Source organism: Apteryx mantelli, chromosome 25 (assembly GCF_036417845.1).
Source record: "Apteryx mantelli isolate bAptMan1 chromosome 25, bAptMan1.hap1, whole genome shotgun sequence".
Classification (NCBI taxonomy): Eukaryota; Metazoa; Chordata; class Aves; order Apterygiformes; family Apterygidae; genus Apteryx; species Apteryx mantelli.
This window is the reverse complement of record NC_090002.1, coordinates 7,118,193-7,142,440: the sequence shown is the minus strand read 5'-3', so window position 1 is coordinate 7,142,440 and position 24,248 is coordinate 7,118,193. Positions and strand designations below refer to the sequence as shown.

Sequence of the window (24,248 nt, the reverse complement as noted above, 5' to 3'; positions counted from 1 at the left end):
TGCCAGCTCGCCGGGCGCCCGGGCCGCCCCGGCGGCCGCATCTTGCCCCGCCGCCACCTGCCCGCCGCCCCCGCAGCCTCTGCGCCAAGGTACCGGCCCGCGGTCCCCGGGCGCCCGGGGGGGTCGGGGCAGGTGCCAGCACCGGCGGCTGCTCCGGCGCCGCGGCATCGCGGGCAGCGAGGGCTTCCCGCGGGTGCCGCAGGGAGCGGGTGTCCCCGGGGGGCAGAGCGGGACGCCGGGGCGGCCTCCTCCCGGAGCGCGGCTTTTCCCCCCCCCTCTCTCTGCGCTGGTGATGATTTGCTGAGAAATGAAGTAGGTTTTTGCGGACCGTCTCCCTGCCCCTCGCTCGGAGCAAATTCCAAACTTCTTATGCAGACAGGGCGCTGGCTTTCCGGCTCAAGCTCAGCCCCAAATTTGGGGGGGGACCAGCCCTGTTTCCAGCCTAATGGCATCTCCGCCAGGGGAGATCCCTCCGGAGGGGGCTCGGGAAGCCGGGAGGAGGAGGTTTGGGGGAGCTGCGCCGTCCCTCCCGGCCGCTTGCTGGAAAGGGCCAAGCAAGCGCTTTGCTAAACGGATTAGAGCTGCCGCTTCCCGCTGCCGCCTCCGCTCTCCGCTCCCCTCGGCCTCCGGGGCTGCACGTGCCGGGGGCTTGGAGCGGCTGGAGGGATCCAGCAGCCGGGGTGCCGTGGTGCAGCGCCCGAGGATGCGGACGGTCGCCCTGCTGCGGGGCACAAGCCCCCGGTCAGGCCGCGGGAGCGGCAAGACCCCAATAGCCGCGAAACCCAGCGCCGCCGAAACGCCGCTCGCCTCCCGCCTCCCGCGCTCCCGCTTTCCGCTGCCCCTTTGCGGGAACCCGGAGCAGGTCGTTTCCGTCCTTCCTCCAAGCGGCCGGAGAGCTGCTCCCGCGAGCCGCAGGTGGAAGGGCTCCGAACGACCGAGGGGACGCGCAGAATGGACCCGCCGGGAGCGCAATGTCCCCCCTCCAAAACGGGACCCCTCCTGCAAGCGGGGAGACCGTCTCCTCCGCCGGGGCGAGCAGGGAGGAGCGACTCGGGGGGAAGGTTAACGCCGCGGTGGGGAAGGTATCGGCCGCCGACTCCGCCGGATCGGCCGCTGCCGCCGCGGAGCGGAGCCACCAGCCCTTTCCATCCCCTCCGGCAGCGCCTGACGGAGCTGCCGGGATGGATTTAGTGGCAACAGGATTGCGGGGAGCAAGCTCGGGCAGCCGGCAGGCGTCGATTCGTGACGCAGGCATGAGCGGGGCGACACAGGGCAACGCGTTTCGGCAACAGGTGCCACGTTTCCCACAGCGGGACCGCGAGCCGAGTTTGCCGAGCTGCCTTTTCCGGCGAAGCCGCGGCCCCCTCGGCACTGCCGGGAGCCCTCGCGGCGGGCGGGAGGAAACGGCACCGCGAGCGCTGCCCCGCGCGAAGACTTTGTCCCCTGCCGGGCGGCCGGGCCTCCCGCCCGCCGTTCGTGCAACACCCAGGAGCAAACGCGCGGCCCCGCCGAGCTGCTTTCCCAGGAAAAACAGAGCCTTTATGTCCCGGCCCCTGGCCCTTCCCCGGAAGGGGCTCCGAGGATGCCCCCGGGGCCGGTTATTAGCGGACAAAAAGGGGATTGTTTGGGTGGGAGCGGGGTTTCTGCAGCACCTGCCCGGCGCCGGGCCCTCCACAATGGCTCGCTTTCTGCAGAACGGCTGCAGAGGGGCCAATTATCCCCCGCTGCTAATTAGCCATGCAAAATAGCCCCGCGTTTGCATCCTCGCGGCAGGCGGGGAAGGCGCCCGGGTCTGCGGTGCCGCAGTCCCCTCGCCCGTGAGGACACCGCGGTCGAGTATTTGCCGCTGCTCTCCCAAGAGCCTGCCGAGCCCCGGGGCGGCAGCCCCGCAGTGCCCGCCGTGAGCGACCGCTGAGACCTGCCAGCTCGTGCCATGCCACGACCGCAGAGCTCTCCAAGGGCACCGCTGCCCAGTTAGTCCCCCCCCCCAGGTTCTTGCTGGGTAGTCTAACGGCCTGAAACAGCAGCAGGCAAAAATCACCCGACATTGTGCAGGGATTTTAGTCCAGGCCCTTGCCGGGTTCGGAGAGCACTCGGATCACTCGTGCCGCTTGGTTCTCGTGCTGCCTTCTCGCTGCCTGGGGCCGGCTGCAGCCGGCTATGAAACATTTCAGGTCGGTTCTCCCAGTTGGCCTTTCCGGCCCGACACTGGAAAACCAGCTCCTGCAAGTCCCTTGTGAGTCTTGCAATGCCAAAGAGTTTCACCCGACGGAGCGAGACGGCCGCAACGCCGGGGCTGCCCTCGTCCCGCGGGCGTTTCGCTGCCGTCCGGGCCCGGCGGGAAGCTGCTTTTGCAGAAATCCGCGTCGGGCTGCAAAGCCGCCCCCGAGGCAAAGCGCCGCGCCGCCTCGTCCGGACCCCTCCGGGCGCCCGCAAAGCCGCCGCCGCCGCGGCCGGCGCAGAGCTGGAGGGAGGCGCCGGGGAGAGCGCCCGCAGCCGGCCGGTCCCGGCTGCCGGAGGATGCGCGGAGCCGGGGCATCGGCGTGGGTGTTGCGGCCGATCTGGAGCCAGGCCGGGGAGCCGGCGGGCGGGCGCCGAGGCCGCGGGCCCCCAGCGAGCTTCATTAGGAAGTCGAAGGCGCTCGCTAGGGGAAAGACGAGCCGGCGCCGCGCGGGACCCGGCTTACGTTCTCCGGGCAACCCGATCCAGGCGGCCGCGGCCCCGGGCAGCCGGGCGGCCTCATTAGCGCAGCCGCCGCGGAAAGCGGCTTCTGTTACTCCGCTCCAAACTCTCGTCTCCGGCTGCCTTTTAGTTTCCCTTACAGCACTCCCGAGCTGGGGGAAATGCAGGAATGGCGCTGGAAGGGGCTCGCAGAGCCCGGCGGCGAGGCAGCACCCCGGGCGGCTGCAGGACGCAGCAAGCGCGTGCCCGGCTCGCTGCCCCGGGGGACCCCGGGCTGGGGGCAGGAGGCCGGGGGTGAGGGCGCCCGTGTCCCCCCCCCGCCACCAGCATGAGCTTTGCGACCGGCGCAGGCAGCGGCTCCATCCCCGTTGCCGTGACGACGGCGGGCTGCAGGCAGGGCGCGCGCCCGGGCCCGTGCACGGCGCTGCTGCACGGCCGGCGCGCAACGCAACGCAACGCAACGCAGCGCAGCGCAGCGCAGCACGGCCGCCCCGCCGTGCCCGGCGCCCCGCAGCGGGCCCGCACCGGCACCGGCACCGGCACCCCCGCCCGCCGGGCAGCCGCCCGCCCCAGGTAAGCGCCCTCCCCTGCGCGGCTCGGAAAGCAGCACGGGACACCTGGTCCCTTGCAGGCATGGGGATGCAGGATGCCTGGATCCCTTGCAGGGATGAGGATGCAGGATGCCTGATCCTTTGCAGGGATGAGGATGCAGGCTGCCTGCATCCCTTGCAGGGATGGGTATGCAGGGTCCTGTGTCCTTTGCAGGGATGAGGATGCAGGATGCCTGTGTCCCCTGCATGGATGGGGATGGGGATGCAGGCTGCCTGGTCCTTTGCACAGATGGGGTTGCAGGCTGCCTGGATCCCTTGCAGGGATGGCGATGCAGGCTGCCTGTGCCCCCTGCACGGATGGGGATGGAGGTTGCAGGGTCCCTGGCACGGCTGGGGAGGGGGCCGCAGGGCACCGCGCAAGGACTAGGCAGCACGGCCCTGGTTTGCACCCCGCAGGCAGGATGCGGCCAGGGAGGGCTGAGGGGCTGTGCGACCTTCAGGCCCCCCCAGTGCTTCTGAGCAGGTGCCAGGTGCTGGGGACACCTTGTCCGCGGCGTTGCCCCATGCCCAGCTTTGTGCCTCAGTTTCCCCAGCTGTAAAGGGAGGGGAGGGAGCGTTTGTGCTGTCCCGCTCGTTGCTGCCCCCCTGCCCAACTAAGCCCCTCACCCCATCACTGAAATCCCTCCTTTTGCAGTTTTAGCCCCAGCTTCACCCCTCAACCCCCCCCCACAGCCCTTCCACCCCATCCCTGTGCTTCCTACCCCCGCTTTGAGCCCCCTCCAGCTCCCTGCCCCCATCTCCTTCCCCACCAAAACCAGCTAAAGTGCAGCCAGCTCCCCGCAACATCCTGCTCCCGGCAGCCCCACCGCCCCCGGTCTCGCCTCCCGTCCGCACCCCCAGCCCCGGGTCCATGCCGCCGGGAGCCCCGTGCACGTGCGTGACGCCCTGGTCCCTCCTGCCCCGACGTGGAAGCGGGGGTGACGGCACCACCGTATCCTCCGGCACCGCCGTTCGCTAGTTCTCGCTTTATTTGCAAACTCATATGTGGAATGGTACCTAAATCCGCTGCTGGGACTGCAAAACCCCCTGCTCAAGAGTCACGACATCCTCGCTCACGACGGAAAGCTGAGAAGAGAGACTGAGAAAAGCTGCAGAGCTCGGAGGCAAGTCGGAGCCCCGCAGGCTGCGGCTCAGACCCATCTCCCTTGCCCAGGCCTGGGCCCCTGGATGGGGGCGACGGCCCTGCTCCGGACCCCGCATCCCGCCAGCCCCTGGATGCCTATCCGCATTCCCGGCACATCTGCCATGCCTCAGCCTGCCTGCAAGCTCCTCTGGAAAGAACCACTCGCGTTATCTGGAAATGCCATGCATATTTCCCCAAATCTTCCCGCAAGGCTTGCAAAATCCCTGGAAGGCTTCTGGCGGGTGCCCTGCACAGGACGACTCCGGGGAGAGCAGGAAGCAGATGAGCATTTCTTCATCGCACAGGGAAAGTGCTTGCTGCCGGGGCCCGGAGCCCGCGCTGCTCCCACCCGGCGCAGCAGGCGCCCGCGGGACACGCGTCGCTTCCCCCCTTAGTGGGTGCTCAGGTCGGGGAGGCCCCTGCGCCGGCCGCGGCGGGAGCGAGCCTGCACCCGGCAGGTTGCGGCACGAGGCCCGTTGCAGCAGCGCCAGACGGACCCAATTCCTCGGCTTGAGCAAAGCAATTGAGCCAAGAGCCACCAGCTTCGCCCAGCACGGGGAAAAAGGCGCCTGGAAGGGGATTGCAACCCTTGTGCCACCTCCGGGGCTAAATCCCGCAGAGAAGCACTCGGCATCTCCCGCCTCTCGTTGGGGCTTGGTTCAGCGCTGATCGCCCCAGACTGGGCTCAAATCCCGCTTGCGTCAAGGCTGGAGGGATCTTTGCCGGGCAAAACAGGATGGGTCCCTGCAACGAGCCATCTGCAGCCTGCTCCGACGGAGCGCACGGCTTGGGTTGGGCCCGGGATCACCTCCTGCCCGGGCTTTGGCTCCGCGTGATGACTGGGGGCGAGGAAACGTGCTCGGTCCTTCCCCTGCTGGCTCAGCCTCCCTCCAGCTGCTCAGCCCCGAGCCCCCACATTCCTCCCTCTGCTCCTGCCTGCTCCGGAGCCGAGGGCCGGAGCCATCCGTCCGCGTGAATCGGACCGCCTTCGAGTGGGGTTGGCATCTGCTCGGACAGGGGGATGATTCAGCCGCACCGAAACCCCACCGCGTCGCCGGGGAATCCAGGGACCAGAGCAGTCCCCCGGAGCAGCCCCTTCCCCGATGCCGAGGGAAGCCTGGACCGGCCCCACGTAGCGGGGGAATCCCACGGGGAGCCACGTCGAAGCCAGGCTGCCGCTGAGCCCCACGTCACCGCCGAGCCCCACGCCGCCGCCGCCGCTCAGGCTCAGAGGGGAAGGATGCAGGAGAGGGCCCTTCCCGCAGCTCCTGCTGGCCACCCCCTTTCCCAGCCCTGCCTGCTCCCGTCTTTCCCACCCTCCTCCCCTGCGCTCTCCCGCCAGCACCTCGGCCCTGGGGCTTGCTGCCGATTTTAGGGGAAGGTGCAGCACGTGTACGTCGCCCCCAGCTCCTGCCCAGCGGGGCCGGGTCCCTCGGCTTAACGGCAGTAAAGGCTCGGGCAACCGGGGCATTTCCGAATTGCCCAAGCTCTCCGCGCTCCCCGGCGCTCTCCGCGCCCCGTCGTTTCCCTGCTTGGCAGCTGGGTTTGCGGAAGCGTTTTTGCACCGAGGGAGCTTCTCGCATTGCATTGGTTTGCACTGGTGCTCCAAGACCGGTGTTGGAGGCCACTGCGTCCTGCGGGAAGCTGTGCAGAGCATCGGTCCCGGGTGCCAGCTCCTCCGAAGTGCCAGCCGCGGCGGTCCGTGGTTATCCGTGCGGCAAGCGCGGGGCGGCCGCGTTGGCCCCAGCTGCCACGACCGAGCAACCTGCCACCTAGGCTCGGCCTCTCCCAGGCTGCGTCTGGCGTCCGGCAGCCTCCCGGGGGCTTTCGCAGCCGCCCGCGCTGCTGCCCGTCGGATTTCCCCAGCCACGGCCAGGCCACGTGGCCGATGCACCACGCGCTGCGGATCTAGCGGCAACGTTGCAGCAAAGGCAGCCCAAGGAAAGGCTCCGCGTCCCCAGCGAGCGCTGCGCGGCAGCGACCGCGCCGAAGGCGACCGCAGCAGCTTTCCGCCGCCGGCTGCCTCCCCTGCCCTGCGCCGGGCGCGCTCAGCCCGGCCCCAGCGCGTCCTTGCTGTGCGAGAGGGGGCAGAGGAGCCGGCAGGGAGGATTGCATCAGCCAGCGCAGCTGCTTCCCGGCTCCCTCCTGGCGCTGGGGAGAGGCAGCCCCTTCCCTGGGAGTCAGGGGCTGCGCTCGGCCCCGCAGCTCCGGGGCGGCCGGGCACCTCTCGGAAGCGGCCCCTTCCCCGGGGCAGGGACAGGGAGCCCGGCACGAGCTGCAGGCAGCTCAGCTCCCTCCTCGGAGGGTCCAGCTGCGCCGCCCCGGGGCTTTTATACCCAGCTGCGGCTCCCAGCAGGGCCCGGCTCTGCCTGCGGAGTTATTCCGGATCCCAAAGCCTGGTGTGAGCAGGGCAGGGAGGCAGCAGCCGGGGTCGGGGAGGGAGGCAGCAGTGGGAAAGGGAGCCGGGGGGAGCCCCGGAGCAAGCCCCAGCGCTGGTACCCGTGTGCGCCCCGGCTGCTTCCCCCCGGCCATGGAAGCCAGGAGCGAGGAGCTGGTGCAAATGCCGGAGCCCCGCTGGGCAGCCCCGCGGCGCCCCGGGTTCCTCCCCCGGTGCCGGGGGAGCCTGCGGTGGCGGCTCACAGGGGCACGGGATGCAGGGCAAAACCGGGATGTTTCCGCCTGGGTGGGGAGAGGGGGCACCGTCGGCGAGAGCTCCTGGTTTTGGAAGGACAGACAGGCGTCTGTCTCGCCGGGCAGCGTCTGCAGAACCAGCCCTCTGCATTGCAGCAGCCTCCCGCCTGCGCAGGGCCGGCGGCCGCGTCCTCGGCGAGCAGCCGGGTGACCCGTCCCGCACGCGTGCGCCCAGCTGGGGAGCTGCCGGCTCCCGCACCGGCTCGCCCCAGCAGCTCCCGCGCGGAGGGCAGAAACCCCCTGCAGTGCCCCCGGCTGCTTCGCTGCCCCCCTTCCCCGTGCACCGTGAGACGAGCTGCCGCAGTGCTCAGCCCTGCGCAGGCCTGGCCAGGGAGGCTGGAGAGAGACCCGGCGGGGACCCGGCTCCCCACAGAAACGGGGGTCCGAGGGGCCGAAGCGCAGCCCCCTCCGCCGAGGGCGCCTGGGGAGCAGCGGGGCCGCGGCGAGCTGCAGCAGCGCGGCGCAGGGCCTGGCAGCGCGGGCGGCGGGCATCACCGCCAGCTGCCCTGATGCGAAGCGATGGGCTGCGGCGGGGCCATGCTGGGCTGACACGCACTGCGCAGGGAGCAAGGGCAGCGCCGCATCAGCAAGCATGCGTGTATACGTGTGCACATGTGCATGCACGTGTGCGTGTGTGCATGCATGTGTGCACACGTGCATGCACGTGCATGTGTGCGTATGCATGTGTGTGCATCTGCGCGAGGCTGGAGAGAGGCAACAAGGCAGCAGCATCAACTGTGAAATGATGCAGAGCCAAAAATAGCCCCCAGAGCCACAGCTCACACTGGAGAAGAGCGGAGAGGATGGAGCTGCCGTACCCAGACCCTGCGGCACCCGACTCCCTCGCCCGTCGGCCGCTGGGTGCTCGGGGCCGGTCCCCCCACCTGTGATGCCCAGGCTGCTGCAGGCAGGTGGCCGTGCTTCCTCCCCAGCCTCCCGCGGTCCCTGCGCCCACCGCGGCCACGGGGCAGGGCCGGGGCTGTGCCCCAACGTTGTCCCTCCATCCCGCTGCCCAACGCAGTCTCCGTAAGGAAGCCGAGCGCCGGCGCGCATGCACGCACGGGCGCTGCGTGTTGCTAGGGACGTGGGGACGGTGCCGGCTGTGCTTCGCCTCGCCGCGGTCCCACCTACATACATGTCTCGGAGGCTGTGCGAGGGCCAGAGTCACGCGTTTATTTTTAACCGGCCGGGGAAGGCAGCCGGGGATTGGTGGCTTTCTTGGTTATATCACTGAATCCCTGCAAGGCCCTGTTACTTCCAGCCCAGCGAGCCCCACCGCGGCGTGCCGGTAACCGTTTCGGCACCCCGTCCTCCCGCTGCGCCCCGGCCCGCGGTCCGGCTCCCTGGCCACAAGGACCCCACTTCTGTCCCCCTTCCTCGCTCGGCCCCGGGCGGGAGGACCAGGCTACTGTTTGAGGCCAGCTCCCAAATCCACAGCTTTCATCACGGTTTCCGAAGGGTTTTGGCCCAAAAGAAGAAATCCAGTTTCCCTCAGCCCAATAAATACTCTGGCAGAGAAGGGAACAGCCTGGGGAGATGCATCACGTCTTCCACCTCGCAGGCTGCGCCTGGGCACAGCAGCCGCAGCCAAATCCGCCTCCTGCAGCGCTTTCGGGGCCGGAGCTGGCAGAGCCGGGGGTGATTCCCAGCCGCTTTGGCCCCATCCCACCGGGAGACGCTGTGTGGTCCCGTGGTTCCCCATGGGAGCACAACCGGAGCAGGGGGCTCACGGGATGCTCGTGGCCACTACATCCCCTCTCCGGCCACCCCGCCGGCTCCCGGCCCCGTGCCAAGCCGCTTCCCCTGGCTCTGATGCAGCTGGCAGCGGAGCGGTAAAGGGTTAAGCCGTGTGGCGGGGCCACGTGACGCTCCGGGGATGCCGTTTTTCTGGAGATCAGGACGGATTAGGTTGGAATAGCAGGACGAGAATTTCTCCGGGCTGCGCTCGCCCCCGCCAGCCGCCCCCGGCCCCGTCGCAGCCTCTCGCCCCGGCCTCTCCGCGGGGATGCGCAGCGGCCGGGGCAGGACCCTCGCCGGGTAAGGGACCCCCCCCCCCGGGAATGCTCCCGGGGGGTTTCTCCTTCCCGGGGGAGCTGCTCTGGGGTTTTTGCTTCCTCAGCCCAGCCCGGCGGCAGCGCTGCGGCATATCGGGCTTCCCTGCGGTTACGTAAGAAACCGCCGGGACCGCCGGGGCGCGGATGCCGCAGCGGGTCCAGGCTTAGGAGCTGGGATGGAGCTGGGCTGGAAGGGCGGTCTGTGGTTTCCCAAGCCAGGCTGGGCACTATCCTGATTTCGGAGCCCCTCCGGCCGGACCCTTGGCCCCGCAGTGTAGGGCACAGGCGGTGCCGGCGGCAGGAGGGAGGGGGGCACCGGCCGGGCTCGGGGAAGAGCCGGGTCCTTGCTCTCCCAGCAGGACCCGCAGGGCGACAGCTCCCATTTTCTAACCCATCTGTGCCGATAACGCCACGGACCGGCTCACGTGACGGCAGCCGGATGGAGCCGCTGGCTCAGGCTGCTGCTCGCCGGGGGGCTGCTGCCAGCACCGGGTCCCGCTGTCAACCCAGCCGCGCACCCGGCACCGGGGCTGGCCCGCGCCTGGCTCCGGCGGCGGATGGGCTGACGGACAGGGCACATCCGTGCCCAGAGAGGACAGGCTGGCTCCTCGCCGCAGCGCAGGGACGTGGCTCGAAGGGCATCCCGGCTAAAGCCGCCGCTCCCGGTGCAAACCTCTCCTGCATGCGGAGATAGGGCATGTGCACGGTGCAGGGCTCCTCCTGCTCGGAGCAACGCTCAGGGCGACGCCGCGCGCCGGCTGCACGGCCGGGGCTGGGCACGGCCGCCTGCATCCTTGCAGCCCCCGCGCATCCCGCACAGGGGCTGCGGGGAGGGCGAAGGCAGGGCAGCGGGAGGCAGCGATCGCCGGCGGCGGTGTGCCCCACGCTCAGCGTCGCGCCCCGGGGACCCGTCCCCTCCGCTGAGCCCGGCCCCTCTCCCCGCAGTGCATGAGGCTGGTGCTTCCCGGAGAGCGACCGAGCGCCCGCGCGAACGCCCGAGGCAGGACCGGGAGCCATGTCGGGTTCCTACGATGAGTCTGCAGCAGCTGCGGAGGAAATAACTGACAGCTTCTGGGAGGTGAGCGCTTGCTGCGTCCCCCCTGGGGCCGAGCTCAGAGCTGGGGAGCCTCGGCAGCCCCTCTCCTCCTTGTCCCCACCGAGGCATCGCAGAGCCCTGAACCGCCGTCACTGCTGGGGCAGGCTCCGCAGAGCGCCCCAAACACAGATCCCGTGCGTGCTCGGTGCAGGATGGATGCAGACCCCAGTCCCGGCCAGCCCGGGTGCAGGAGGGGATGCAGAGCGGGGAGGAGGGGACACAGGAGCTGGGGATGAGCCAGCCTGGAGCAAAAGCCCCTCCATCCCTGAGCCCCTCCTGATCCCCTCCAAAGCTCCCAGCCCTTCCCCAGCCCCCTGGCGCCCCAGCCGTGGTTCCCACGCTTGCCTGTCCCCATCCCAGGTGGGGAACTACAAGCGCACGGTGAAGCGGATCGACGACGGGCACCGGCTCTGCAATGACCTCATGAACTGCGTGCACGAGAGGGCCAAGATCGAGAAGTCCTATGCCCAGCAGCTCACCGACTGGTCCAAGAGGTGGAGGCAGCTCATTGAGAAAGGTATCGCAGCCTCTCCCCTTGCTGTGGGTCACCCCATGCCGGTGGTGAACCAGGAAACCTGGGTTCCACTCTTCTGCCTTGGTGTCTCCACCTGTAAAAGGGAGGTGAGGACAAGCCCACCTCACCACCTGGGGCTTGGGTTTGCATGCCCAGGCTCAGGCATCCCGTCTGTCCTTGCAGGCCCCCAGTATGGCAGCATGGAGAAGGCATGGGGTGCCATCATGACGGAGGCGGACAAGGTGAGCGAGCTGCACCAGGAGGTGAAGAACAGCCTGCTGAACGACGACTTCGAGAAGGTCAAGAACTGGCAGAAGGATGCTTACCACAAGCAGATCATGGGAGGCTTCAAGGAGGCCAAGGAGGCAGAGGACGGCTTCCGGAAAGCGCAGAAACCCTGGGCCAAGAAGCTCAAGGAGGTGAGGAGGAAATGTGAACCGCAGCCCATCCTGGTCGGCAGAGGCCATCTCCCAGTCCCAGGCTCTGGGAAGCCTGGTCCAAGCTGGGCAGTGCAGGGAGACCCAAGGAGCACACCCCGGGAGCTGGGAGGGCAGGCAGAGGGATGTGGCAGGGGGCTGTGACTTCTGCTTTGACGTCCATCCTCTCTCTCTCTTCTCTCACTAGCTGGAGACAGCCAAGAAAGCCTACCACCTGGCCTGCAAGGAGGAGAAGCTGGCGATGACCCGGGAAGCCAACAGCAAGTCAGAGCAGTCCAACACCCCTGAGCAGCAGAAGAAACTCCAGGACAAAGTGGAAAAGTGCAAGCAAGATGTGCAAAAGGTGCGAGTCACTGCCCAGGCGGGTCCCATGCTGGGACAACTGGGAGTCACAGCAGCAGAGCGGTGATGCAGCTCAGCTGCTGCCTCTGCTCTGAGGCTCACGCAGCATCAGGCTTTAGGGTCACCCGGGCAGTGAAAACCAGTGCAAATGGCCACCACCTCTCCATGTGCCCCCTTTCATTCCCTTTTTCCCTTCCCTATGCACCATGTAACTCAGCAGCAGAAGGCTCAGGCTTTGCAGACAGTGCTGAGGGCAACATGAGCGGAGCTGAGGTTTACTCCTCTTCCTGGGGCAAGAGTTCTCTTGCAGCCAGACTGATTTAGCCCTGGAGGATCTTCGCTGAAGCTGGGCCAGAAGCTTGGCCAGACCCTCTCAGTGCCCAAAAAGGGTCTCTGAGGTGCTTGAGCTGTAACTGAGACACCCTGTTGCACCTGCAGACTCAGGAGAAGTACGAGAAGGTTTTGGACGAGCTGAACAAGTGCACCCCACAGTACATCGAGAGTATGGAGCAGGTCTTTGAGCAGTGCCAGCAGTTTGAGGAGAAGAGGCTCAACTTCCTCAAGGAAGTGCTCCTGGACATCAAGAGGCACCTGAACCTGGCAGAGAGCAGCAGGTATGTGCATCCCTCACTGGCCAGACCACTGGCTGGGGAGAAAGCATGGTGGGTCAGCGTGGCAGCGGTCGGGAGCCAGAAGGAGCAATGCCAGGGCCAGTGGAAGGTCTGTTCCTGCTGCCTGGCAGCAAAACAAGTCCTGGAGGGTCTGGGTGCTTCCAAGCAAACTAGTCCCCTGAGATGCAAGGGAAAGGGGTCTCCTGCCACCACTGTGGCCACTAAGAAGTACCAGAGTGGTGTAGTCACGCAGGTGGGCTGTGTGGGAGCCTGGTGCCCTCCAGCGGCTCCTAGGAGGAAACACAACCTTGGCTTCTCGCCACCCCACCCCAAACCCACTGCCGGAGGACCCTGCTGGTCCCTGCGGCATCCCCACTTGCAGCACCCCAACCCGCAACTCTCCCCCAGCTACGCCAATGTCTACCGGGAGCTGGAGCAGACCATCCGCCTCTCGGATGCGCAGGAGGATCTCCGGTGGTTCCGCAGCACCAGTGGCCCAGGGATGCCCATGAACTGGCCCCAGTTCGAGGTGAGGCTTAGCACCCCCAGGGATGGGGGCCGCCACTGCCACCGCAGGCGCTCGGAGCCCTGCAGTGGTTGCCCGTTGTCCTGGTGCTCAGGGGCTGGTTGGTTTGTGCTTCCAGGAGTGGAACCCGGACCTGACGCACACGATAACACGAAAAGAGAAGCTGAAGAAGGGCGAGGGGGTGACCCTGACCAACGCCAGCAGCGGGGCTGAGACGGGGGCGCAGGGAGGGGAGCGCGGGAGGTGAGTGCGCCAGGCTGCTTGCCGACGGGCAGGAGGGGAGGGCGGCTGGGCACCCGGCAGGATGGGGAGATGCAACCCAAGGTAGGCGTCCGCCATGGGGAAATGCGTGGTGTTTGCCCGTGCAGACACTTCAGTGCCCTCCCTCTGCGTCTTGCTGGCTGTGGGGCAGCCTGGTGGGGGCCATGCCCTTGGCCCAGGAGCCTGCTTGCTGAGGTCCTCGTTCCCCTGTAACCGTGGGAAGGCTGCAGCACCCGTCCACCTGCTTTGACCGCCCTTCTCCCTCCTTCCTTCCCACCCCCAGCGTGAGCAGCCACGACCGTGGCCAGACCTACAGTGCAGAGTGGTCCGACGACGAAGGCAGCAACTCCTTCAATACCAGTGAGGCCAATGGTGGCACCAACCCCTTCGACGAGGAGTCGTCGGGGAAGGGTGTGCGGGTGCGGGCTCTGTATGACTACGACGGGCAGGAGCAGGACGAGCTCAGCTTCAAAGCAGGTATGGTCCCCTGTGGGTGCCGGGTCACTCAGTGCTGGTGACACTCTGTCCTGCCTTTTGGAGTAAAATCCCTCAAATCATTTCTGAGTTGTCCCAGCCCCTCAAATGTTTAACTGGAAGAAAGGGGAAGGCACAAGCTGAGCCTGAACCACAGCAGGCTTGGAGATATGCTGGGACCCAGCATGTGGGGTCTCCTGGGGTTAGTCCTTGCATTTCTGCCCTACAATCCTGAGTGCCGGGGGTCAATCCTAGAAGTCTCCAGGAGCTGCATCCAGGGGAGAAAAGGAGGAGTTAGAAGAGGCTTCATGCACACTGCGACAAGCTTTCCCCTTTCTACGTTTTGCTTCAGGTGATGAGCTAACCAAACTAGGTGAAGAAGATGAGCAAGGATGGTGCAAAGGGCGCTTGGACAACGGGCAGCTAGGTCTCTACCCAGCCAACTACGTGGAGGCTATCTAAGTCTTGTGGTGTTCTCCTTGTTGCCGTCAGCAGATAAATCCACCCTCCGTTGTCTCCATCTCTCCACCAGCCAACCAGCCATTTCGCCGTCTGGTCGTTCACTCCTCACAGTTAGAGATTCAGACATATTTTCCGACCAAGCTTTTATTTTTTTAAGAGTTGTCTCTGAAGAGTATTTTGCATAGTTGCTTTTTTCTTCTTCTAAGATAAGGTGAAGCGAAAGATGACGTTGTCCGTTCTTCTACTTTAGTTGGTTTTCCAAGGGAAAAGCCAATACCTCAAGATCTTAAAGCCCAACCAGTGAGAGCTTCTGATTGGTTGGTTTTTAAAGATACTGAAATCATGAGCCGCCTTCTGATTGGCTGGAACTGTTCCGAAATGCACGGCGCTTCAGCTCCTGGGACCAATCGAATTCGCTCCCCCGAAAATGAAAGGAAGTGGAGTTTTACTCCATTTATTTATTGGTGTTCCCATGCTCTTCTCCCCAGTTCATCCTCCATCGCAGCCCTCCCTCCCCAAGGGAAGGGGATGAACATCCTCCTCCTTCCCCTGCCAACATCCAGCCCCATCCATGAACCAGTCCCTCCCCACTTTGCAGTGGGCCACAGCCAGGGCCAGGAGCAGAGTCAATGTCTGGACAGGGTTGGACCTTCCCAGCCATATAGTTTGGTGGCATCTCTTCAGCCTCCTCCTCTGTACCAGGCCAGGTCCCTTCTCTGCTTGGAGATGTCAAGGTCTTTCTGGAAATGTTGTCTTCTGGAAGGGGGCAGATGCTCCAGAGCCAATGCCCTGCTGCAGGAGCAGCAGCGGCTGTCGCAAGGGCATTTATCCCAGGGCGAACCTGATCCAGGGCTAGGTGGCCCAGCATGGTCTAAAATAGGCTGCTTTTTGGAGAAGAACCTCACCCTGGTTCGATGCTGCTGGAAGCACCTTCATAACCAGCCCGGTGAAGCAGGGTCCGGCTTGGCTGCTGCTGGGGACAGTCCCCGTGGGACTCCCTTTCCTGAGAGCGAAATCCTCCTGCAGCAGGAGGAGACCTCACGGCCCCAGGCTTTGTGCCGGCAGGAGGGGAAAGGGGGTTAAGTAAAGCCCAGCCTCGCACGGTGAAGCAGGAGCTTTCCTTCGGGCTGTCCGGTCCCTGCAGCAGGGCAGGGAGCTGTGTCCAGCCGGGATCCAAGGCGGGAAGAGCTTGGCAAGCATCCAGGAGGACGAGGAAGGCTCGGCACAGGGAGCGGACCCCAGCCCAGCAGTGGGAACAGCGGAGAAGCTGCTTGGTGAAGACAGCCGAAAGCGAGACCCCAAAGTCCTTCCCCGCGAGGGGGGAAGCGGCCGCCCTGCAGCGCCGCCGGCCAGGGGCGTTCGCAGGAGCAGCCTGAAATCCCGCTGGCCGGTTCCTCACCCCCGAGCCCGCGGCACAGAGGACCCACTGCAGGATCCCAAGGGAAGCTGCCGCGTCCAGCCTCCGCGGCCCGGAGGGTGAGTGCGCGGGAGTTTTTGTTGGCCGCCTGCTCTGCGGCGGCTCTTGGAAAGCACCTCCCGGCCCCATCCAGCCGCTGCGCTTCGGGAAGCTCGCGGGGTGCGCAGCCCCTTCGCCACGTCTCGCCCCAACCCCTCTGCCGTGGGCAACCTGGCGAAGGAGCCCGGTGGCTCATTTGCACAGTCCGTCTCTTATTTATCTCCATAACATCACCCCCACCTGCATCAAGGGCATCGTCTGCCCCGTGCGCTCCTCTCCCGCCTCTCCTCTCTTCCCCGGCCCGTCGGTTCGCGAATTCTTTGGCCCCGGGGAGCGGGCGTTCCTCCGAAGCGAGGCAATCCGCTGCACGCTGGGTGCCGCGGGCGAGAGCTGCCCGGCCCCGTCTCTTCTGCTAGTTACACTAATGAGGAGGGGGGGGAAAAAAAGAAGTCAAAAAAAACCCCAACCAACCACCTGTCTCAGCAATGCACCCCGGTTTTTTGTACATTGATTGTGTAATTTAAGAAGTATATATATAATATATATATATATATTGTGATTGTATTACCGTGGATACAAGAACAAAAACAGCAAGCGAAAATAACTGAGCTCTGTCAGCGTTCTCCCGGTTTGGGTGCTCGTTCACCTCGCGTGCGCCGATCTCGCCCCGCGTAGACGTAGCTGCCGGGGCTGCAAACCCCGGGAGAGCTCGCGGGGCGCCCTGGGGCTCCGGGGTGCAGGGGGACGGGGTGCCCGGGTGTTTCTGTCCCAAAAACCTGCTGCTGGGCGAAGCCTTGAGATTGACCCCTGTTTTCTCGCCTGTGAGCTGCAGGGAGCAGAGGGATGCTCCCGATTTCCTCCTATTCGCCCCAGCCAGGGCACCTCCAGGAGCGTCAGGGCAGGACGGAGGGACCTGGGGCAGTTTCGGTGGCAGGTTGAGGTCTGCAAACTTGCAGCAGCCCATGGGAAAGTGCCGGCCCTGAGTTTACCTCTGCCACGGAGAACCGGCAGCGGGAGCGATGATCCACTTGCCGGAGACTGTGGGAAAGCCAGTGCCAAGGGCGCCTCCGGGGACCGCGGGAAAGCCGGTGCCAAGGGCACCTCCGGGACCCCCCAGGCAAAGGGGGGCTGCGGGGAGGGGACGAGCACCCCGGCATCGTCAGAGACCTCCGTGCACCCTGATCCCCCCCAGGAGGGATTTGGGGGAGAAACCCCGGCACGGCGGCCGGAGGCACCCGGCACGCCAGGCTGCCCCTCCTGCCGCTGAGAGCGACGGCAGCAACGTCGATCCTACTTAAAAAAAGATATGGTGCGAAATAAAAAGGGTTATTTTACCCGTGCACCGTGCGGGTCCCCCCTGGCCATCCGCGGCGCCAGGCTCCCGCATTGGAGGGGGCTGCAAAAGGGACACGGGATTCGGGATCCCAGCTCGAGTCGCCGCCCAGGTCCAACCAGCAACACCCCGCGCACGCACGGGCACACAAGGAAATCACCAGACACACGATTCGCTTTTTTTCCCCTGTTTCTTTTTTTTTTCTCCCTTTTCCAGAGACAAAGGCTGTTTTCCTCCTTCCCCTGCTCCTCTCCTTCCTCCGGCGGCCTCAAACTGCAACCCAGTCGCGGTGCTGGCAGAGCTGGCTGAAGCACGTTCGCTTCTCTGCCAGGTAAACAGTACAAAACAGGCAGAAAGACAATAAAAAGGCAGCAGCTGCCACGGGCAGCTATTTTAAGTTAAAAACAAAAAAACCACCAACCGGGTAATTTTTTTTTCCCCCTTAAACTCTCACAAAGCATTTCACGGGCATCCGGGGCTCCCTTCTGTACTCCTCATTTGAACCTCAACCACAACTCGTCGCCGGCCAAAACCAAAAGAAAAACAAATAAAAAAAACCCCTATAATATAAAAGATCAACATTGCCAGGTAACTTAGACTCTTATGAAATGTGCAGGTTAAACAGTCCCCAGTTCTCTGGCCAAGTTCTGGTGCAGGTGTTTGCGTTTCAGATTTATCTTCCAGAGGGAAATGGAAAAATTACATCTTTTTCTTTTTTTTTTCCCCCTCCTCTCCCCAGGAACGGGAATCAGGCAGTGAAAGTCGAACCGAATCAGAAGCAGGGGCCGAGCCCTGCGCCGGGGCCGAGGCCGGGGGGCGCGGGGGGTCCCCGCGCGCGGGCGCTGCTCGGCCAGGGCACACGGGACGTTTTGCAGTCGCCCCTATGGCAAAATCCCCCTTCGAAGGGGCCGCGTCCCTCCGGAGGGGACGTCCCGGCTGCCGGCTCGCCTCTCCCGGGAACGGGCCAGGCTGCCCCAAAGCGGTGCCGGGCGGCGGTGGCGGTGGCGGCGCGTCCCCGCGCGGGTCGGTGTGCGCCCTGGCACGGGGCCGCGGAGCCTTTGTCCTCCCGGGAACAATAGCCCGAGCCCGGGGCCCCGGCGTCCCCGGAGCAAGGAGCGCGTCCTTCCCTCGCACCCAGCGGGACCGGGGGGGGTTTGGTGCAAATCCGGAGCTGGTGCGTAGCGTCGGGAGACGGTCTCGGCGGTGGGCGAGGCGAAGGTCCCCCCCGGCGCTCCCGGCACGGCCGGTCCCTCCTCGGCCTCTCAGACCGGGTGCACGAACTGGTAGACGAGGCGCTGGGAGATGTCGGGTTTCCGGATGATGCCCTTCTTGTAATACTGCCGGATGGAGCGGCTCAGCTTGTCGTAGTTCATGGCCGGGCGGTTCTTCCGGATGCCCCACAGCCGCGCCACCTGCGCCGAGTCCTCGATCTTGAAGATGCCTGCAAGGGGAGCGCGGGAAACGGTGGGGGGGGGGGGGGTCACGGCGCAGCCCTCGGCTCCCCCCCGCCGCCGCCGCGCCGGGCGCCGCCGCCGCCGAGCACCCACCTTTCTCCTTGTTGAGCCAGCGGATGAAGCGCCCGTAGTTGTGGGGTTTCAGCAGCAGCTCCTTGAGGAACTGCCAGAGGTGGATGGGCTGCCCGGCGCAGGACGAGTCCACCTCGCCGTCCGCCCAGCCGGCGTCACCCCCTGCCGCCGGGAGGGACGGAGACGGGCTGAGGACGCGCAGCAGCGCCGCGCGGCTCCCCATCCGGGAAACCCCGGCTTGATGCCTGCAGGTCTCCGGGGGCCTCAGCCCAGGGGTCCAGAAATCAGCTAGGACACCCAGGGAGAGGGCTCGCGGCTGTTCCCCTTCGGCTGCGCCACGCGGGCAGCCCAGGGCTCGCTTTTGGGGCAGAAGGGAGCGCAAACGCACGGATGCCAGCAGAGCAGCGACTCCGCCGATGCACCGGATAATTGCAATTAAGCAGGGAGCGACCTCCCCAGCACCCCAGACCAGTCGCCGAGGGATGGGCCGGCGAGGCTGAGCCTGCGCAAAACTCACCGCAGTATCGCCCGTCGCCCGGGGCGGCTTTTTCCTTCATCCAGGCGGCTGGAAGGGAAAAGCTCCTGGTCAGGGAGGGCATTTCCCCGGCCGGACGTGCAGCATCGCCCACGTCCCCCGGCGCCTACCGGATTTCCAGATGTCGAGGTGAGCGTGCAGGACGTCGCCGCACACCGGCGAGCGCTGGCAGAACTGCTCCTCGGACATGGCGCACAGGTCCTTGCCCGACAGCTCCTGGAAGGACTTCCCGATCTGCGGCAGCCGGTACTGGTGCTCCGTCCACAGGATCCACTTCTGCACGTTGCCGGGGCTCCAGTCGGCGGGGTCTGCGGGGAGACGGGCGCCCGCCGCCGGCCGCTGAGCGCGGACCTGCCTGCCGCTGCCGAGAGCGCCGCTGCCCCCCTCCGGCAAAGCCCGGGCAAACTCAGCTCACCCCACAGCTCCCGCTGCCCCGGCCACGCTGCTCTGCGGCAGTATCAGCCACGGGGATCAAAACACCCCGGGTTTCCGGATGGAAAGCCGGGATGGGGACCCTGCGTCCCCCGGCCGGCTCAGCCCAGCGAGCAGCCAAGCGCCACCAGTGGGGTGCAAACGCCCCGCGGCACCTGGGCGGTAGCGGCACGACCTCGCTCTCCTCCGCGGCGGCATTTTTCCTCCGCCTGTCAAAGTCCCTTTTGTTCCCGGCCCCGGCGCTGGCTGGCAGCACCCAGCCGAGCACCTGGAGGCTCCGCGCGGCCGGGAACAGCCCGGGAGGTTCTGCCCCGGCGCCTGCCCTGCTGCCTCCGAGGGGCGGCAAACTCGGCCGCGTGTGGCTGCAAGCGATGCCCGAGGAGGGTGAAAGGGGGACGGAGGGGAGGATAAAGCAGCCCCAGCAGGCGACTTCTGCTCCTCGTCACCGCTCACCTGCTGCGAAGCGCACGCAGTGCCGCAAGGTGCCCCGACGCCGCGGCCAGCGAGGGGAAGGGACTGCGCGCCCCTGCGCCTGCCCTCCCCGGCTCTGCGCCGCGGCACCCGCAGGCTCCCCGCGCTCGGCAAAACCTCTGCTCAGCTCCCAGCTGGTGAGGGCGGAGGGGGCGTTTCGCAGGCAACCCCGGGCTTTTGCAAACAGCCCTGCCTGGGAGAGGTGCCCGCGGGGAGCCAGGCGGCAGCACCCGGCGCCCCGCTTGCAAATGCCTGGGGCCCGGGGCACAGCGAGCCTCGCCGGACCCGGCGGCGGGGACGGCGGCACCCACCTGCGGCGATGTTGAGGAGCTTGCAGGCCGTCTCGATGTCCTTCAGCACCTCGCCCACCACCATGCTCTGCACCTGCTCCAGCGAGTGCTCCTCCAGGTGCAGGCTGCCCTGGAAGTCCAGCTCGGCGCCCAGCCCCAGGCCCTGGCTGTCGATGACGGGACACTGCTCCGGCTCCTTCTGCGCCTCGCCGCGGCCGCCCTGGGTGCTGCCTTGCGACGGCTCCCCGGGGCCCTTGGGCGCCCAGGCCGCCTCCTCCGAGTAGAGCATGTCGAAGTAGTGGAGGCAGAAAGCGGGCAGGCTCTGCTCCGGGGTGGCCGGCGGGCTGCGGCTGCCCGGGGCGCCCCAGCCGCGGGCGCCGGGGTCCCGCGCCGTTGGCAGCAGGGCCGCGTGCTGCAGGGCGCCGCCGCGGCCGGCCGGCGGAGCGGGCAGCCGGGGGCTGGCGCTGCCCATGCCGCTGCTCAGCGCTGCCTCCGAGCCTGCCGGGAGAGGAGAGAGCGGGAGGCTCGCCGGAGCGCCCCGGCTCTGCCGACGGAGCCTGCCCGCTTCCCGCCCGGCGGCAGGCACAAAGGCGGCTGCTAAGCCTGTTAGAGGGGAAAAAAACCCTCCAAAGAGAGTCCCGGCGCCCCGCGAGAGCCCGGATGAAAGCGGGCTCCAAGCCCGGCGCCGCGCCGCGCGGCCGCCCCGCTTCTGGGTCAGCGGGCAGCGAGCGGGGCTCTGCCGCCGGCAGCTCTCGGGGCCGCGCCACGACCCGCAAGCGGCATTTGCAGCACTTTGGTCCCGCGCAGGGCTGGAGACCCTCGCGGGGAGGCGGCGGGACACGCCGGAGGGTCTCCGAAGCACCCGCACCGGGCCGGCACGTGGGTGTTAAGCGGTGCGGGGCACCTGACCCCCACAGGCACTTTTCCGCACCTGGAAAACATCGCCCGCTGCCTTCAGCCCAGCTCGCAGGGTGCCCAAACCCGGCTGTCCCGGCCCTCGGCCGCCCGCTGCAGACCCCCCCCCCCCCCCCACGGGAACTTTCTTTTTACTCTCTTGCAAGAACCAAACTACCGAAATCAGCCCGCTCCCATCTGCCTGGGGGATGCGGGGAGCCCTGGAGGCTGCGGAGATGAGGATGAGCCTGCTGAATTTCCATGGCAACACCGGGAAACATCTCCAGCAAGGGAGAAAGCTCCCCCAGGGGCATCCTGAGGCTTCAGGAAGAAAAAGACCCCTGCGAGCACGGAGGCTGCCTAAGGCCACAGCAGGGGCCGAGCACCACCGGGTCTCGGTGCTCCTTGCCTGGCTCCGGGTATTTTTTTTATTTTTTCCTATCAGAAGGAGAAACCCCCCACGGGTGATGTGATGCTCTTTAAAAGCAGAAAAAGCATCACCGCCACGGCTTCGGCTTTTGCAATGGAGCCCAAAAGCAGCCCCGCCGCAGCAAGCGGGACCCTGCGGCCGCCCGCGGTGCCGAGCAGCCGCCGGGCTTGTGCCGAACCCTGCAACCCCCCAAACCCCCCAAGCGACCCGGCAAGGCAGAGAATGGGGGAAAAAGCAGGCTGGGCCCGGGTCTGCTCCCGGAATCAGCCACGGCTGGCAAAGGGCAGAGAATTAAATGTCATTAATAGCCGCAAGCCGGAGACCCGTTAACCGCAGAGCCGCTGGCGGGGCAGAGAAACGGGCGCCGGGAGGACTGCAAATCCTGCAAGCGTCTCGCTGTCAGGGTTGGGTTTACCAAAGCCAGCGGGGATTTTTACCCCGACAGCAGGGTGGTTTTCGAGGCTCAGCATTGCCTGCGCTTTGCAAATGTCCCCCGCGCTCTCGGGGACGGAGGCATCAGCTCGCCGGGGCCAAGCGCCAGCCTGCCCGGCCCTGCGCCGGGGAAATCACTGTGGGGCGCGGAGATGCCGGCAAGAGCCCGGGAAAATCACTGCGGTGTGCTGGAGACACAGGTGAGGGCCTCACCTCCACCCCAGCCTCAAAGACGGGGATCCAGGAGAGGGATTCCTCACTCGGGAGCCGGAAACCATGATCCGGGGCTCTGGCCACCAAGCAAACGGTGTTTTTGGTGGCACCGCAAAGGCCAGAGTGAGGAGGAGGAGGGAGAACGGGGTCACGGTGCCACGGAGGTGCCTGGCACCTCCCCACCGGCCCGTTTCCCTGAGAGATGGTGCCTGCTTCCAAACCTCTGCTTCATTTGCTCGGGATTAAGTGCAGAGCTTTAGCCGATCAGCCCTAAATCCAGCCTCACGCTGCTCCCGGCACAACAGGGAAGTGGTAACAGCTTGCGCGGCTCCGGCCTCTTGCAAAGTGCCCGGGAGGGGCGGGGGCTGCCCGGCCCCCGCGCCGGAGGGCTGCAGCATGCCGAGCCGAGCCGAGCCATGCCGAGCCTCCGGGTTGCGCCGGGGCTGCGGGCACTGCTCTCCCCTTCGCCGGGACCCGCGGCAGAGCAGCTTGGCGCAGCACGCTCCCTGCTCGGCCGCTGCTCCGGGGCCCCGCCACGTGCTCCCCGCCGCCCCGGCCACCTTTCCCGGGGGAATTGAGTCCGGATGCCCGGGGACGGCGGGCGTCAGCAGCCCCTGTGGGCCGTGGGAGAGGGAAGCCTGAGCAAGCGCCTGGCAAACGGCGCTGTACTCCCAGGGCGGGGGCCTTGTTTGACTTTCCCCGGCGCTGGCACGCAGGCGGCCGCGCGGCCCCGGCTCCGCGCCTGGGTGGGGACCTGTTTGCTCTCAGAAGCCGCTTGGGGCGAGAAAAAGACCCGCCGGAGCGGCGGGGGGCCGAGCCCGTCGCCCGCCCCGTCCGAGCTGGACGGGGATCTGCGAGCGGGGAATGGCAGCGCCGGGAATTGCAGCAGCCCCAGCCAGCGCCTGCCCGGCAGCCGCATGCAAGAGCCAGGAGCGCAGCCGGGCTCGGCACCAGGACCTCTCCGCCGGCGAAGCAGCACCAGCGCGGCCACGGGGCAGGAGAGGAAGCGATTAGGGAATTAGCTCTTGCAACACTTTAAGCAAACAACTGCCACCGAATTGGACAAGCCGCCGGGCCCCAGGCGGTTTTCCGAGGTTTTCGCTTTCCTCCCGGGCCGCGCGGAGGCCGAGGGGCGCTGCCTGCGGGTTTGGGCACCTGGGACCCCCCTCTGCTCCTGCCTCTGCCTCCGCTGTCAGTGAAGCCTCAGTCCCCCTTGGTCCCCCTTTTCCCTGCCACTAAGACACAGTCCGGCAGCAGGTGACATGGGACGGGGATTAGGGACGCGCACCTGCTGCCAGCCGGCCGCTCGCACAGCCCCGGCGAGCTCCGGCACCGGCCCTGCACTGCTTCCCTGCCCCGGTTTTCCAATGAAAAAACACATCGATTAATTCCCTTCGAGCAAGAAGCAGCCGGGAGTTTGAAGGAGGCGCCTTCGCCCAGGGAAGGGCTGTGGCGGAGCAGGCGGGTTTTGGGGCCGAGCCGCGTTGCAGCACCCGGATGCACCCGGAGCCTGGACCCAGCCGGGTCTCTGAGGTCTCCTCGTGCCAAAGGGGGGCGGTGGAGCCGGCGGGGAGAGCAGCAGGACAAGGCACCTGCGTCCCCGTTTCCAGCCCCGGGGCACGAGGACGGGGATGAGGAGCCCGGTGAGGTCAGGTGCCCCGGCACTACCTGCCCCAGTGGCTGAGCACAACCTGCACCAGCGACTCCAGAGAAAGCAAAGCCAAAAAAAAAAATAGGAAGAGCCCAGCCAAGCAGCCCCGAACAATGGGCCCGTTAATTAAAACTAAATCTGCGGTTAAACAGGTTGTGCTGGAGCGCAGCACGGGAAGCCCGGGGCGACCGCCCAGAGCCACGGAGATGGGCCCGGCCCGGAGCAGGCGCTGCCCTGGGGGAGCTCCCAAATCCCGAGGCGCTTCCAGGAGCCCTTTCGCAGGGCTTGGGGTTTTTTCCCCTTTTCCTCGGGTTTGGTCTTGCTTGGCACCCATTTCCCCCCGTGTGCAATGGGTGCCTGCTCCCGCTCTTTCGCTCGGCCCCCGGAGGGACAAGACGCCCCCCGTGACGCGCGTCCCGAGGACGGGGTCCGCGCCCGGCTTCTGCCACCTGGGTGCCAGCGCGGGGGGACCAGCGCTCGCTTATGGGGAGGAACCACGGGCGGTTTTATTGGGGCCCGGATGGAGCAGGCAGAGGCATCCAGGGGCTTCCCGACCCAGCCGAGCCGGGGGCGCAGGAGACACCAGGATGCTCGGAGGCGAGTCGCCGTCGGGGATTTGCCTGGGCAGGGATTGCCCCACGGTCGGAGCAGGGGCTCGGGGCTCCGAGATGCCCCTCGGGGGGCTGGAGACGCCAAGGACT

General features: G+C 66.6%; 2 protein-coding genes across 2 annotated transcripts; one reads left to right on the top strand and one right to left on the bottom strand.

The window, feature by feature from the left end:
• PACSIN1 (protein kinase C and casein kinase substrate in neurons 1) lies at nt 1–15,914 on the top strand. The gene is given in 10 exon segments (XM_067310464.1): nt 1–89; nt 10,107–10,239; nt 10,618–10,774; nt 10,955–11,190; nt 11,396–11,551; nt 11,989–12,164; nt 12,570–12,690; nt 12,806–12,907; nt 13,131–13,425; nt 13,775–15,914. Coding segments are annotated over 9 exon segments (1,416 nt in total). The 5' UTR covers nt 1–89; nt 10,107–10,176; the 3' UTR covers nt 13,885–15,914.
• A 1,773-nt stretch (nt 15,915–17,687) lies between these two features.
• SPDEF (SAM pointed domain containing ETS transcription factor) lies at nt 17,688–20,399 on the bottom strand. The gene is made up of 5 exons (XM_067310438.1): nt 19,949–20,399; nt 18,845–19,042; nt 18,717–18,764; nt 18,221–18,361; nt 17,688–18,114 (listed from the first exon to the last, which is right to left on the bottom strand). The coding sequence occupies exons 1-5, from the start codon at nt 20,397–20,399 to the stop codon at nt 17,936–17,938; spliced, it is 1,017 nt and encodes a 338-aa protein (XP_067166539.1). The 3' UTR covers nt 17,688–17,935.
• Between the last annotated feature and the right edge of the window lie 3,849 nt (nt 20,400–24,248).

Bases quoted from the DNA above. Each gene is read 5' to 3' on its own strand.
- SPDEF (XM_067310438.1), bottom strand. From the start codon at position 20,399: ATGGGCAGCGCCAGCCCCCGGCTGCCCGCTCCGCCGGCCGGCCGCGGC. The intron at 19,043-19,948 runs GTGGGTGCCGCC...GTCTCCCCGCAG, and splicing joins GCTCCTCAACATCGCCGCAG to ACCCCGCCGACTGGAGCCCC. The intron at 18,115-18,220 runs GTGGGTGCTCGG...CTCCCCTTGCAG, and splicing joins CTGGCTCAACAAGGAGAAAG to GCATCTTCAAGATCGAGGAC.